This window comes from Myxocyprinus asiaticus, chromosome 46, assembly GCF_019703515.2.
Source record: "Myxocyprinus asiaticus isolate MX2 ecotype Aquarium Trade chromosome 46, UBuf_Myxa_2, whole genome shotgun sequence".
In the NCBI taxonomy this organism is placed as follows: domain Eukaryota; kingdom Metazoa; phylum Chordata; class Actinopteri; order Cypriniformes; family Catostomidae; genus Myxocyprinus; species Myxocyprinus asiaticus.
The window spans coordinates 16,104,871-16,121,552 of NC_059389.1; the positions used below are offsets into that span (position 1 = coordinate 16,104,871).

General features: G+C 37.4%; 1 protein-coding gene across 1 annotated transcript in view; it reads right to left on the minus strand.

Moving 5' to 3' along the window:
- Positions 1-16,682, minus strand: part of LOC127436016 (membrane-associated guanylate kinase, WW and PDZ domain-containing protein 2-like) — a 136,956-nt gene that overhangs the window by 65,671 nt on the left and 54,603 nt on the right. Inside the window, exons 3-5 of the mRNA XM_051689899.1 lie at positions 6,467-6,586; positions 3,589-3,804; positions 1,735-1,954 (exon numbers count right to left, since the gene is read on the minus strand). Of these exons, the coding sequence (XP_051545859.1) occupies positions 1,735-1,954; positions 3,589-3,804; positions 6,467-6,586 (556 nt within the window). The remainder of the gene's footprint in view (positions 1-1,734; positions 1,955-3,588; positions 3,805-6,466; positions 6,587-16,682) is intronic.

Here is a 16,682-nt window from a genome sequence, read left to right on the forward strand (position 1 = left end):
CTGGAAATGGGGCCTGTCTAGATTTGATAAAAAAATGACTTTTTTCAAATAGTGATGGTGCTGTTTTTTACATCAGTAATGTCCTGACTATACTTTGTGATCAGTTGAATGCCACTTTGGTGAATTAAAGTACTAATTTCCTTCCGAAACAGCAAAATCTGTACATTATTCCAAACTTTTGGCCGCCAGTGTATATATACTGTATGTGTGTGTGTGTGTGTGTGTGTATATATATATATATATATATATATATATATATATATATATATATATATATATATATATATATATATATAATGTGGTAAACATGGCTTGACTATTTTTAACAAGATTTTTTAAACCATATTTTATTACTAGCATTAACATTTTTTTATCTAATTGGCTACAGTGGCTGTTTGGTTAAAATGATGGTGTCTCTGAAACACCCTTTTAAAGGAATGTTCCGGTTCAATACAAGTTATGCTCAGTCGACAGCATTTGTGGCATAATGTTGATTACCACAAAAATGTATTTCGACTCGTCCTTCCTTTTTTTTAAAAATCAACAATTTAGGGGGCCTGGGTAGCTCAGTTCACTAGTTCACTAGTTCAAATCCCAGGGCGTGCTGAGTGACTCCAGTCAGGTCTCCTAAGCAACCAAATTGGCCCAGTTGCTAGGGAGGGTAGAGTCACATGGGGTAACCTCCTTGTGGTCACTATAATGTGGTTCGTTCTCAGAGGGGCACGTGGTGAGTTGAGCGTAGATGCCGCGGTGGATGGCGTGAAGCCTCCACATGCGCTATGTCTCCGTGGCAACGTGCTCAACAAGCCACGTGATAAGATGCACAGGTTGATGGTCTCAGACATGGAGGCAACTGGGATTCGTCCTCCGCCACCCGGATTGAGGCGAATCACTACGTGACCACGAGGACCTAAAAAGCACACTGGGAATTAGGCATTCCAAATTGGGGGAAAAAAGGGGGAAAAATCCACACAAAAAAACAAAAACAAACTGTGAATGGGGCCCATTTTTGGAGGGTTTAAAGGCAGAAATGTGAAGCCTATAATTTTATAAAAACACTTTCATTCATTCTCCTGTTAAAACTTGTGCATTAATTGAGCTGTAAATCATAATTTTTACAGTCATTTTAGGTTTTTAGGGTTTGCTGACTTTATATCTTCATGGTAACGAAGTTGTAAAATTGGCTATAACTTTATACAGAAAAGGTTAAGTGATTTTATCACACTAAAATCATATCAACATGTATATTGTTTATGTCTTGTGGCTATACTTTTGAAAAAGATAATATTTTAATGTAAAAAAAATTGCCCCCATTCACTTCCATTGTAAGCGCCTCACAAGAACTATTTTTGCTTTTTGTTTTTAAAGAAAACAAATAGATTTTTGTGGTTATCAACATTATGCCACAAATGCTGTCAATTTGAGCTTAACTTGTATTGAACCCGGAACATTCCTTTAAGTAATTTCAGAGAAAATTGATAAATACTGAGGTACTGAATATAATAAATATCATCAAAAGGCTGAAAAATATTGAGACCTAATATACTGAAGTTGAGCAAATCGTTTCCAAAAGGCAAAATGCCATTAAGACTCAACTGAGTGAGCTCAATACGGTGCACATAAATAATTCAGGCATCCATAACAATCTGCAAATGAGGGCACAGCAGCTCGTAGCACTCCATATGTTTACACCTCCATCATTATGAAGTATGCTTAGAAGTGCATTTCACTCACTCTATAAAGTAAACTTCTCCCTTCTCAGTGTAGGCCATCTCCCAGTTGTCTGGCAAGGGGCCCAGTTCGTCATTCTCCTGGGAGTCTTGTGGGGACTTGGGGGCCTCTCCTTCCTCCTCAGGGGCATCTGTGGCGGTGTGGGTGGGGGTTTCGGGTGGACATGACTGGGTGGGCACATCCCCAGAAGCGTCTGTACTCTTGTCTTCATGTTCGCTTGATTCTGTGAGGAAAACAGAATAAACCGGTGTCAATGATGACCTTCTAACTGAGAAACTTATTTGACAGTAGATTATTAGAAAGGATTAGACAAAGAGATACAAATACAGGTAACATATAGGCATAAACATAGCTTAATTTCAATACACTGGCAAAAGTTTCAAATTCGTAAAAGTCTTGTTTTGTTATTCATATACAACGAAAAGTAATATAACCAGTTCTTAAAAGCTAAATGGAACCAAGATGTTATCTTCTTTAATAAATTATGAATTATGTAACTAAACACACAGCCTTAAGTAACAGAATAATTTTTATCAATGGCTCAGTATAATTCAAAACCTTATCTTTTCTAGTTATGTAACAAACATTTTTTTTTTTTTAAATGAACAATTAAAGCAACCCAAAAATGAAAATACTGTAAGCATTTTCTCACCCTCATGTTTTTCTAAACCTGTTTGACTTTCTTTCTTCAGTGGAACACAAAGGGAGATGTTATGCAGAATCTCTGAGTTGCTCTTTTCCAACAATGAAAATGAAAGGGGACGGATGCTGTCAAAAGCTCGAAAAGTGACAAAAAATACCATAAATGTTCATAATAGTAATCTATATTCCAAGTCTTCTGAAGCCATGTCAGCTTTATTTTACCAAACCGAAATTTAAGTCAAAATTTAAGTCCCCTCGCCTATTGCTCTGATATTTTATTCATGTTTCAGAACATTCAAATTTGGGGCAACACAACATGCTACAACCAATGTGCTTGGCATCATTGATGTCAAAACTGGCTGAGACGCATCAACGCATTACATAATCTGAACGGCAATGCAGGTAAGATTTTAGAGCTACAGTGAAGCGGAACATCTTAAATTTAAATCCATTTTTCAGTCCATCCCCATTCACTTTCATTGTATGGAAAAGAGCACTGCAGAGATTCTGATGAATGTCTCCTTTTGTATTCCTTTTTGTATTTATTTTTTTATCCCCTTTTCTCCCCAATTTGGAATGCCCAATTCCCGCTACTTAGTAGGTCCTCACGGTGGCGCGGTTACTCACCTCAATCCGGGTGGCAGAGGACAAGTCTCAGTTGCCTCCGCTTCTGAGACAGTCAATCTGTACATCTTATCACGTGGCTCGTTGTGCATGACACCGCAAAGTCTCCGCATGTGGAGGCTCGTGATATTCTCCGCGATCCACGCACAACTTACCACGTGCCCCATTGAGAGCAAGAACCACTAATCACAACCACATGGAGGTTACCCCATGTGACTCTACCCTCCCTAGCAACCAGGCCAATTTGGTTGCTTAGGAGACCTGGCTGGATTCACTCAGCACACCCTGGATTCGAACTCGTGACTCCAGGGGTGGCAGTCAGCGTCAATACTCGCTGAGCTACCCAGGCCCCCTTCCTTTTGTATTCCTTGGAGAAAGTCATACAGATTTATAACAACATGAGGGTGAATAAATGATAAAAGAAAATTCTTTTTTGGGTGAACTATTTCTTTAAGTAATCCATCAGACTCTACCCTGAAATATCTTGTATTAGACAAATTGAAAAAGTCATATCGACCATGAAGCAGACATTCAAAATAGACTCAATTGGTTCATTTTTAAGCTATCTCGGTAACAGTGGTAGGTCATGACCTGGTGTGATGGCGATGCCATTGCCATTGACAACAGGACTCTCATCCTCCTCTTCTTCTGGCGGCTCAATGCTGTCCTTCTCCATGTTACTAACGGACTTGTTCCTCTTCCTTTTTCCCTCTGCACTGGGTCGGGCACCGGGTATTAGTTGGTCCGTCACATTAAACAGCATCTGCGTGGGTTCCGCTGGAGGCTTTGGTGTGCCATAGAAGTTATCTATAATCAACATATTTCATTGACATAGTTGAAATTAATTAAGCTGAATGGGTCAGAATATTATAATTAGTACGTAAAAGAGAAATCAGTCTCCAAATTCCCCAAAAACCTTAGTAAGAACTATTAGTGTGTACAGTATTTGATCAAACATAGCTGTCACTTCCGAGTACCCTAGTTGAGCATTCAATAAAGTACTATAAGGTTTTATAGTCTGATCAAACTTTCCTTATTTGTGACTTAGTGTTAGGGCTGTGTCGATCCAATCAAATATCAATATATTGCGTTACTTTTTCTCACGATATTGTATCGATACTTTAGATCCATATATCAATATTTCTATTCAACTATTCATGAATTCACATTATGTCCAGCATTTCAATAAAGAAGAAGCCGGTTGTCTAAATAAGTGCAAACTCTGAAAGCAGTGTTCCTCAGTGCAGTCATAGACGCTTCTATGAGGCGCAAGAGAGACTGAACCAAAGCCCATTTCTCTCGCGGACACGCTGGGACTCTCTCAAGCATTTGGCACGAGGGCTAGGTAAAAACATAGATTTTTCGCTTAATCGCAATCTTTGTTTGAACGATCATGACGTCGATTCTTAAAATCCCAAAATTGCTCTTTTATTCTATGCGCTCTACAATGCACGTTGCTTTTATTCTAACCCTAGGGTTAGAATATAAGCAACGTGCATTGTAGAGCGCATTGCGCATCAGTCACTTGCATTTGCGTGTAAAAATGTCTGTGATTAGCCACTGCTTGGTCATTTTTCAGATTTCACTCACCAGTGTAGAGTAGTGGCGAAGTTTAGCACTGAGATATTTTCACTGAGTGTTGAGAGTAAAAGTTTGGTTTCACTCATTCCGTGGATTTGTGAGTCCAAAGACAAGATCCATGCATTCCATTTGTCATTGAATAATATAACTTTTAATATCCTTTCTGTTCTTTACAGTCAGTTTTTTAACAAAAACAACAAAAGAAACTTTTACTTCTAACCACACATCAGCACGGATGCTGTAACACCATTTGACCAAAACACTGTCAAAGTCCCTGACGCTGGTCTTAAAGAGACAGTACCATTTTAGCACTTGTCCTCCATATGAATGTAAATACTTGTAAATAGTACAAATTAGGCATGTAAACAACAAACATTTAACAATATATGCAATATAATACTGTATATGCAATTTCAAGGCATCAAATTATTTGATGGAATACATGGAGTTTGCATATTTTTAAAAAGCTAAAATGTGACTACAATGATAAAGAACTAATGATAAAATAACATTTTTAAAACAAATATTTCCATAATTTACCAAGTTAGAAGGTCCCCTGTATAATTAATAACAGCATTAGCTGAAAGAGAATTTATTTCATACTGTATGTTAAAAAAAACTGACATTATAACTGTAATATACCCAAATGAATCAGAATTCAAAGCTTGTAAATCGGAATCGAATCATGATATCATGATATATCAAATCATGATATATGTATCATGGTATATCGTGATATATTGAATCGTTACATATGTATCACAATACATATCGTATCATGAGGTGGCAGGTGATAACCAGCCCTACTTGGTGTCACATTAAATCTCAGCAACAAGTCAAAACAAGCTTTCACAGCTACTTGGCATGCAAAAATGTGAAGTCTGACTTTTAAAGTAACTTTTCAATCATGTTTTCAATAACTTTGCTTGAGTTATTTTTTTCTGTGTGTGATGTTTGCTGTTATAGCCCCGTCGCTCATCTGCAAACCCAATCGTTTTATTCGAGATTGAAAAGAAATCGTGTGTATCCAGGGAAATCTGTTTAATGATTAAAAACTGAGCACGGGTGTGTGAGTACGGCACAGGCTTTCTGAATTCATTTGCAGGTCTGTGGGGACAGGAACACAGGAGGGTGAAGTTCATAGAGCTTCATTTAAATGACTGTGACCCAGAATCATAGACTGGAAGTGGACTAACTTTGGTTGAAGTGTATAATATTTTTCTATGTTAAAATACTTTCTCCTGTTATATAAAATGCTCGGATTGACGGTCTCAGACGCGGAGGCAACTGAGATTCGTCCTCCGCCACCCGGATTGAGGTGAGTCACTACGCCACCACGAGGATTTAGAGCATATTGGGAACTGGGCATTCCAAATTGTGGAGAAAAGGGGAGAAAATCCAAAAAAAAAAAAAAAATCAAATCTTAAATTTAAACTTCTCTGCATTTTTAGTGTGAATATGTTTAATTGAGATAGAAAGAACACCCGTGACACCAACATTAAAGGACCAATTTTCTAAAAGAATGAGTATTAAGGGGCGAGTTTCATCTCACATACATTGTTCTCAATGTGTCTGCCACTGAAGCCATTCTGATAATTTGCCTCACAGATTCATTGGTACTGTAGGTTTTTCTTATGCTCATGAAGAGAAAAGAAACCTGCGCCTGCCTCTGAAAGTAGTCCACACACCTCAGTGTCAGCTCTCAGGGGACATACACTGCACCATTTTTTAATATCTTTGCTCAGTGTCAAAGATAGTTGGGCTCCTTCCTGCGATAACGTCAAGCAAATTTATGAAAATTCATATTTCAGCCCAGTATGATATAACCATTATTTGAAAAGGTTATAATTTTTTTGATGTAGGAGATTTAACAGTGAATTTCACTTACCTTCATAAGTTCCACTTTCTAACAAGGCCCCACTTTTCTCTAATTCCATAAACCGCTCAATGCTCACAAAGTTGTAGTCCACACCTGGGACTTCACCCTCTTTGGGCTGTCTCGTTGTGCCTGGAGACAAAAAAACAATTTCTGTCAGAATATTTAAGTAATATGGAGCCCCTTAGAGGACAGGGCAGGAATTTTTTTCTAAAATAGATTTGCTTTTGCCCTCGCAATCAGTTTTGCGTACCCTCGCAATAAGTTTCGCGTTCCCTCACAATAGTTTTGTGTGTTCCCTTGAAATAGTTTTGTGCGCAAAAGTTATTGTGTTTTGCATGCAAAACTTCTTGCAAGGGAACACAAAACTACTGTGAGAGCACTCAAAATTATTTCAGAAAAAATTCCCGCCCAGTCCTCTAAGGGGCTCCGTAAAGTAATGGTCAATAATCTAGATGTAAGACAAACCCTTCCAAAAAAGGAATATGGTTTTATCATGGTGCAGTGATGGTATCAGATGGTTGTAGCATGGTATTTTGACCCCTCTCTCTTAACAACTGACTATCAACCGACAGCCTGAATGTCAATACAGTACAATACTGTACATTCTATATATACTACTATATATACTTTTTTATATATTTTTATTTTTTATTTTTATTGAATAATGTGTATCTATATAGTGCGTATTGTATACTGTACAGTGTATGTTATTATTTGTATATTGTTGAGTGTAATTATGTGTATATCAGATGTTTAAATTGTGCTGTGTTAATTTGATGTTATTGTAAACTGGTACTGTCTCATCACTGTCACGACTGCTATGTTGATCGGAACTGCACCCAAGAATTTCACACACCATTGCACTTGTGTATATGGCTGTGTGACAATAAAGTGATTTGATTTGATTTGATTTGACTTTCATTGCATGTAAAAAAAAGTTTTAAACATTCTTTAAAACTTCTTTTGTGTTTCACAAAATATTTTTTTAATTTTTCGTTTTGGGTGAGCTTACTGTGATAGTTACTGAGTCCTTTTCGAGTAGTCAAACTTCCTTAAGAAATCAAGCACTTAGGGGGCCTGGGTAGCTCAGCAAGTAAAGACACTGACTACTACACCTGGAGTCACAAGTTCAAATCCAGGGCGTGCTGAGTGACTCCAGTCAGGCTTCCTAAGCAACCAGTTGGTCTGGTTGCTAGGATGGGTAGTCACGTTGGGTTAACCTCCTCGTGGTCGCTATAATGTGGTTCCCGTTCTCAGTGGGGCATATGGTGAGTTGTGGGTGGATGCTGCGGAGAATAGCATGAGCCTCCACACGCGCTAGGTCTCCACAGTAACGCACTCAACAAGCCACGTGATAAGATGCGCGTACTGACTGTCTCAGACACGGAGGCAACTGAGATTTGTACTCCGCCGCCCAGAGTGAGGCAAGTCACTACGCCACCATGAGGACCTAGAGTGCATTTGGAACTGGGCATGCCAAATTGGGGAGAAAAGGGGGAGAAAATCCAAAAAAAAGAAAAAGAAAGAAATCAAGCACTTAGGGATTTGCAAGCCACATGCTTAGCAACCATATCATAATCCAATCCCTGAAGCTCTCAACCAAATAATCCCTGATTTCACAATACTCTTATCTTAAACACAGTTTCGAAAAACAGGGTTTGGGCTATAAACTTCAGAGTCCATTCATTTGTAAACCAGAGTCCATCTTTACTGTATACTTTTATAGGCTGGCCTAACAGAAACTCCCATCATGCCAAGGCAAAAACAAATGAACAGTTCAAATAGAGGTTTATTATTTAACAGCAAGGTTCATTCATTGGATATGAATCGGATATGAATCATTTATGACTACAAAATATAAATGTGGCTAACATTCAAGATTAGTGTATTTTTATTTTAATGTAACATTCTTATTAATTCTACAGATTTAAATGACAGTTTAAGATAAATCAGCTGAGTAATTAATAATGAGATTTGATTTAATCTAACAGTGTGACACAGATGTTACAGATGGGGTCATCAGATTACGCTAATGATCTTAATCAATAAGAAAAGTCAGTAACCAAGGTGACCAGAAATTAATATAAAATGCTCCTGAGAGAGCCAGAAACATTCAGTTGTGTAAACGATATTCTGAATTATGTTGTTTCGCTATCGAGTTTATACAGAATCATCATAAATATCAGATATCAGAAGAAACTACTGTATTTTGAGGTGGTATACTTCCATGTAATATTAACAAACAATAATGTCTTTAGCTACAGAAGACTGGTACCACAACTATTTTGTTCACTGGTTGTCATTTAAAACCTTACCTGTCCTTTTTAATTAACTTATGAGATTTGGTGCCTTTATTGGAAAGGACTACAGAGGGGCACAGGAAAGTATTGTGCGAGAGAGGGGAAATGGGCCAGACTTGAACCTTAATAATAATTAATAATTTTATTTATTTATCACACATTATACATTTGCACATATACAGTGAAATTCTTTTTTTTCACATATCCCAGCAAAGCTGGGGTCAGAGCGCAGGGTCAGAACCTGCATCCTTACAAGAGCGTCACAGCTCCATGTCACAAGCTTGTGCACTTTTTTGCTACGGCTCTAACTGTCTTATTATATCCAAACAAACTGGAAAATTATCCAAATTTATAGTCGCATAGTATCATTGAAAATTTGCATAAAAACCATATAAATACAAATAAATGTATTTGTCAAATAAATACGTGACACCTGTCACAACTGTTCATTGCCAAATTAGCGGACAAACAGATGACAAACAGTTGTCTTTAAATCACCAGCAGAATGATATCAAAATGACTCAATCTTCCCTCATAGGTTTGGATTTAAAGAAAAGCAAATCAGGCATCCGAGACATTCAAGAAACCTGTTGCTGCCACCTAGCCAGCAGCTAACAGCTAATGCGTGCGACCTGCAGAGACTCAGTCAGTCACAAAAGAGCTGAACTGTCAGCTGGGATAAAGAAGCATTTAGCCAATGCATTATCCACATCGGAAGTAACAATGGTCCGATTAGATATCAATCTCTAGCTATTATTGCCATACAATTGCTAATGGCTATGAAAAGCTAATGCTAGCAGATTTAAGTGACTCCTCTAACACAAAGAACACTCCTCTGACAAAATTATTCTTTGGTGAAGAAAGAAACAGTGAAGGCCATCATTTCCATAATAACATCATAAGCCATGAGTCAAATACAAGGAAACGGACAACAAAATAAAATACTTTTGGCAACAAAAAGGCTACAGGTTATTTTGTGAAAATAAATGCAAGGGTACTATTCCTGCTGAAAAACACTGCTTAAACCAGCCTAAGGTGATTTGATAGTTTTGATAGCTGCTTTAAGATGGTTTAGTAGGTCTCTCAGCCTGACCAAGCTGGTATTGAGCTGCTTTAGTTGTTCAGCCAGCTGACTGCCCAGCCTGACCAGATGATAAATATCTAAAAAAAACTTTAAACCATCAAAACAGACAAACTCACAATGTTAGGCTGGTTTAAGCTTTTTTCACCATGTAAAGTATTTGTTTTTAATTATTATTATTATTATTTTAATTTTGGCCTTTTTAATCAACAGAAATAATGAGAGGAAACAGGAAACGATTTGTGGAAAAGGGCAGAATGTGTTTGGGAAATGACAAGTTGGACTCAAACTCGTATAGCCCACACAACCACCACTATGCTGGAGCACATTCTCTACCTGCTAGGCCACGTCTCTGACTGAATAAAGTTTTTAAAACCCAAAATATTTCATTTTTTCTATGATTTACGGCTCCATATGTCATGCTTAATAGGACAAGCTTTCAAGCCAATGCAGATAAAAGCTTTTGCTTATATCTGTTTGATTCTCTGGTATACTTAAATACCACTTTTCCACAGTCATGTCAGGGAGCTCATTTTAGATTCAGAAGAAAGATATGCATCACCTTGTATCAAGAAATCAAAAGTGGTTGGACTGTATTTTCAGCTAGTGTGAACTCTTTGAACAAGAAAAGTCCATTTCAATGTTGGGAGCTAAAATGTGATGCTCTGAGAATGTAAGGTATCGTTGAATTATGAAAGTAAGGCATCAAATTCAGATGAGCTTATTTTTACTAAAATTGAGAGAGAGAAATTGAGAATGAGGGACAGGAATGCATCACGCACAGTTTATGCAATATGCAGACAAGAAAGGCACATTGTGGTTTAGAACATTTAAATATTCAAGGATTCACCTCAACATCATTTCTCTAGCACTTTCTAAATGGGCCTAAATTTAGAAAGTGTGAATCCTTTTACAAATTCAATGGCTCCCCTGAGATTATGGCCTAATGCTGAGAAGCTATTCAGCCATGTTTGAGTTTTTAATCTGTGCAAATATGCCTTCTTTAAAATGCCAATGTGTGGTTTTATCTTACGGTACCATGATAATATTTTTATAATACAAATAATTAGTTATGCTTGCTAAGGGAGGAACAGTGCATGCTAGACTTGCCATGACTAACACTGGTATTACCGCTGGTTGGACGCTAAGTGGTACTACGGGGTAATTTTTGTTAAGCAATAGCCTACACAATGACACAAGGCAGTTTGATTTAAAACTTTGAACTTTATCTTTTATTTATTTTAACTAAACATTCAAATGAAACTGAAAAAAATGAAGTGCAATTAAAATGTGTGTTGTTCAACTTTTTGAAAGATGGCTTTACAACCGTTGTGAAGGGCAACATCTCTTTGGCAACAAACCTACTTCATCCGTGCATTCTCTCCATCATGGGCTACTGGTCAGGTATTTCGTTGTCCTGGCAAATACATCACTTATTGTGGGTTGTTGCGGGTTTAATGTTGATGTTTTATTACCTTTCATCCCAGGACCCAGTTTAGCTGCTTCAGAAGGGTAATGACTTTGAATGTGTGTGAATACATTTGTTTTGTTCCCTCCTAGGGCTAGGCGATATGCAAGAAATATGTTCACAATATCTGTATGTAAAAAAAACAAAAAAACAACAACAAAAACAATATCCAATTACATCGTCAACCCCTGAGGGATCGGTGAATATTCTTGCTTTAGTGATTTTGCATTGAAAATTAATTTATTTAAAAAACAAAAAACTTAAACCAAAGACATTTCTAAATTCAATTAAAATGTGAAGAGGTCAAAAAATGTTTTATCATTTATAACCACCTTTCCATTATCCATCTATGACAACAGGCGGAAAATTACTAATACAAATTCTGATCTAAAAACAATTATAAATGTAAACATAATAATTATAATAATGATAATAATCACTGATATATAAATAATGGATCAAGGTGAATGTGTTTTTGTATTATTTTATGATTTAATCATAGGCTATATATAAAGTGACCCTGCAGAGATGGGCTCACAACGAACTGCTCTGTGGAAATAAAGCGAACTGAACTCAAAGCACTTCCTGAGCTGAGATGGTCTCAGGTCATCAGCAGTATTCTCATAGATGATACTATTCTTGCAAATATATGTCAGAAGACTGAAACAAAGAATGCGTCTGTGTGTCTAACAGCATTTCTTGTGTCATTCCGAATCTGAGATGTCTTACAGTTACCCACCATGCACATTATATTCGCTACCTGCAATTAAACGTCTTCTGTCAGTGTGTGTACTTTGCTGCCTGTGTAATTTGATACATTGGTAAAGAACATCTGGCTTTCAATGTGTTATTAAGGTTCATTTATCATGGGTAGCAAACTCTTCATTAGGCATTTGCCTCTCATTTCCTTCGTCTCAGGGAACCGAGGTTACGTATGTAACCAAGACGTTTTCTTAAGTGCATGTAAACGTGGTCAATCACAGTTAACATTCTTGTTTTGTTCATGGCAAGAATCTTCTGACAAAGGCAAATATAGTTTAGAATTTGCCAAACATCATTGACATTGACTGCCACGTACAACTAGATCGCTCAGCTCACTCCTCTTACTAAATTAATCTATTTCATTTGTACTTATACCTCCATAACATTACAAATATGCGTGAATCATCTTCAAAGATGAAAGAGTCTTCATGGGGGGTTATCTAACTGTTCTGCTAATGCCGTTTTACATGTCCAGGGAGATATGATGCCCTACAAGTCTATTCAAATAGTTCTGGGCTCTCTAAGCATAAATGCCTGTCTCTTTATATGGACTAAGACCTAAACAGGACACTGAGGAAATTAAGCAGAAACAGTACAGATTTTCATATGCATCATGAATATTTATGGCTAATTAATCTGCTGGAATTAATGTACAGTTCTCTCCATAAGTATCTGGGGTGCGGGATTTCTTTCTACTGTTGTGAATTTTATTTAATTAAAAATCAATTAACATTTTGAAAACATAATGAAAACATGATGTATTTAATGATATGATTTAATGGTAATGACATAAATATCTCTGTCTATATTACTAATCCATAAATAACTCCCTGAGCTTCTTAAAAAATGTAAAATATATAAAAAAAATTCTATATGATATAGTTTTCGCAAATGGCAAAAATTTGCTAATGTAACCAATAGCCATGCAGTCAAGGTGACATCAGCTGTAAAGGAAAGTTGTTTCAGAGGCAGAGCAAGTTATTTTATTTTGATGGAAGATTACGAAGACTTTTTTATTTTTTGAATAACATGTAATGATGAATTGTGCACAATAAGACCAGTAACATGTACTAAGAAAGTAAATAAGGTAAATTTTGATATCATGTTGACAGCCCTTGTCATATAAAAAATAAAGGGAAGCGAAATGAAATGAGCCTGAGGTGGGCACTGATCTGTCCTGACTAATACATCTGTCATATGATTACCTGAAGATCCCTGATTAAATACATCCATGGGGTAAATCTGATTACAACAAGGCATTGAGACTGCCCTAGTATCACGCTCTCTCGCACTCTCTCTCTCTCTCTTTCTCTCTCTCTCTCTCTCATGCGATTATAGCTGATGTGATTATGAGTAATGATGAGAGAAAATTGCGTCCAGCTTTACCTGTTTTCATTTCTCTGCTTTATTACCTTCTTATATCAGATTCATCTTCCCATGAAGCTATTCCGATGTGAAAAAATATTTTCAGGTAAAACTGCTTAAAATTTTCATAATCCAAAATCGACTAGTCTTTTGCCTGAACTAGTCGACTAATTGTCTTAAGGAAGCATTGTATAATATTTATGGCTTCATGTTTCATGACCACATTCGGATGAGTTCTCACTTAAATTCTTAGTTACATTCTTAAGAACATGTTCTTGTGCTAAAAAAATAAAAAAACAAAAATAGATGCAGTGCCACAAATAGAACAGTATGTATGGTGTCTCGAGTAGAGGTTGACCGTTTTATTGGTTTTACAGATTAATCGTGCAGATGGTTGCTTTTTGGAACTATCTGCAAAAAACAACACCGATAGTTGCTAATAGTTTTTATTATTATATATTTTTTTTATTCCTCTGTGTTTCTCTGTGGCCAAAACCCTTCATATGGTGAATATATATATGCTTTAAAAAGTTGGTCAATATTTACATATAGAGCACTGTATCGAAGCCAAGTCACCATCACTGTTTATGGACTAATTCACAATTATTAATATGAAGTGTTATAAGAAATAAAAAAAAGACACATATGAACCATAGACATTATTGAACGCCTATTTATTAGTGCTGTCAGTCGATTAAAATACTAGGGAAATGCTGATGCATCACGCAAGCTGAATGCCTAAATCGCGATTAGGAAAAATGAATGCGTTAAACATTTTTAATTTTAACGCATTAATTTCAACAGCTCTATTATTTAAATAACCTTTATTGATTGTTGAGTTTATGTTGATTTTGACAGGCATATTTGGTGTGAACAGGCCTTAAGGATTTTTTTTTTAAATAAATAAATCGATTTTAAAAACTATTGGCCGATTATTTTGGTATCAGCCTTTTCCACCACCTTAGTTATCAGTATTGGCAAAATCCACTATCGGTCGACATCTAGTCTTGAGGAGCATTTTTAACAGCTAAAGTTCTTTTAAACGTGACACAGCTTCTTGTAATAGTGCATTCCTGCGCGAGATACTGAAAAAGCAGACGCACCACAAAAATCAAAGACGTCTGTCTAGCACATGTATATATGGGAAAATAATTAAAAAACAGCGCGGACGGACATATGACGCATACTTGCTTTCAAAAAATAGCTACACGGATTGAAACAGAATAGAACAAAATGCAGGGGTCTTGAGATGCGTTTTTAAAAGTTCGACTGTAGGTCTTAAAAATGCAATACTCGTGGCGGGAAGATAAAAAACAGCAGAAAACAATGCACAAAGTTAAAGAGGTCCATCTGAATGTGTATGGCTGTAGTGGCGGTGCTTTCAATGAGATGAATTCAAAGTTGTAACTTTTCCGAGAGGGTTTTACCGCGCAAACTGTCTAAAAGCTAAAGCACAGCTGCAAAAAATTTAAAAACTAGATCTAGATTAAAAAAAAAATCTAGATAAACTACTTGACTAATTGACTACTTGTTTTTTGAATGATTCCAGCTCGAATTCATTTTCAAAGATAATCAACTGCAAGGATACAAAAGGCACCGCTATCACTCAGAATGCTACTTTAGCTTTCTTTCATGGTTATCAACCAAGCTCGCTCATTATTTCCTTCATCCTGATTTCATTCATCTCAGTATTTCTCTGCTTTAAAGTCGTCAGCAGCCTTTTCTTGCATCAAGAAAACTGTGACTGACATTCCAACCTGCTAAACAAAGCCCTGACAACTGATGTTCCAGACACTCTCAGACAAGCCTGAGACAAGAATCATATCAACAACAGGGTGCAAAACAATATTCACAAGACTGATCTGTGGAGCAGCAAAATCAACCATATCCTCTTTTCTAAAAATCTATCCGACGTTAACAATGTTACAATGCGGGGCCTGGGTAGCTCAGTGGAAAAGACGTTGGCTACCACCCCTGGAGTTCGCTAGTTCGAATCCCAGGGCATGCTGAGTGACTCCAGCCAAGTCTCCTAAGCAACCAAATTGGCCCGATTGCTAGGGAGGGTGGAGTCACACAGGGTAACCTCCTCGTGATCGCTATAATGTGTTTCGCTCTCAGTGGGGCGCATGGTGAGCTGTGTATGGATGCTGCGGTGGATGGTGTGAAGCCTCCACACACGCTATATCTCCGTGGTAATGCGCTCAATAAGCCACATGATAAGATGCGTGGGTTGACGGTCTCAGACGCAGATGCAGCTGAGATTCGTCCTCTGACACCCGGATTGAGGCGAGTCACTACGCCACCACGAGGACTTAGAGCACATTGGGAATTGGGCATTCCAAACTGGGAGGAAAAAAAACAAAAACAATGTTACAATGTAAGAGGTGCCTGAATGTTTAAAATAAACCAATAAGCTACAAGATGATGTGCATTACAGTGATTTTCCCACAGTTAAGACATGTTCTTAGGCATGGCACAAAGCGGGAAACAACCATGGTTGGGGTGAAGGTTAGGGGTTGGAGTTAGTTCTCCAAGTTCAAAAGGCAAGAAAACAAATGAATAAAAAAAGTGTTCAAATATATTACCAGTCTATATTTCCAGTCAGCACAAATTACTTTCTGCAGGTTGGAATTTGATGAAGACTGACACAGAGGCCCTGCCCTTGTGTACTATCAGTGGGACTGTAAGAAGGCTTGATGATGTTGGGGCTGAAGGGTTGAAATTTCCCTCTAATCATCTGCAGCCCTCACTGACACTCGGTGACAGGGGGTTGTGTTCCCTCTAATCTGCGGTCACTCTAACTTTGAAGCCCAGCGCCGCTCTGTGCACGGAATGGCTAATGCCTGAATGGAGGTAAGCAGCTCTCAGGGTGGGTAGAGGTAAAGGGGTATGTGAGATAATGGAGCACTGAAGTGAATGAGCCATGCAGTCTATATATCGCACGACCCAGGGGATAGGAACATGATGTAGGAACCGGCCCTTCAATCACAGCTATACATGGCAACGCTTCTTCTAAATGATTAAACTGGTGACTCACATCGTAAGTGAACTATAATGGATTCAAAATAGTCAAATGCCTTTGGAAGCCAGAGGGAAATAAGGTGAAGCTTCGCTTCAAGTGGGAAACATTTGACTCTTAATGCTAAAGTGTGTAACTTCTTCAACGTTAAAATTCTTTCTCCTAACCCAGTCGACAATAAGTAAACCATTCATTGGTCAATTTCCTCAAAAACTGTAAACACTGTATCT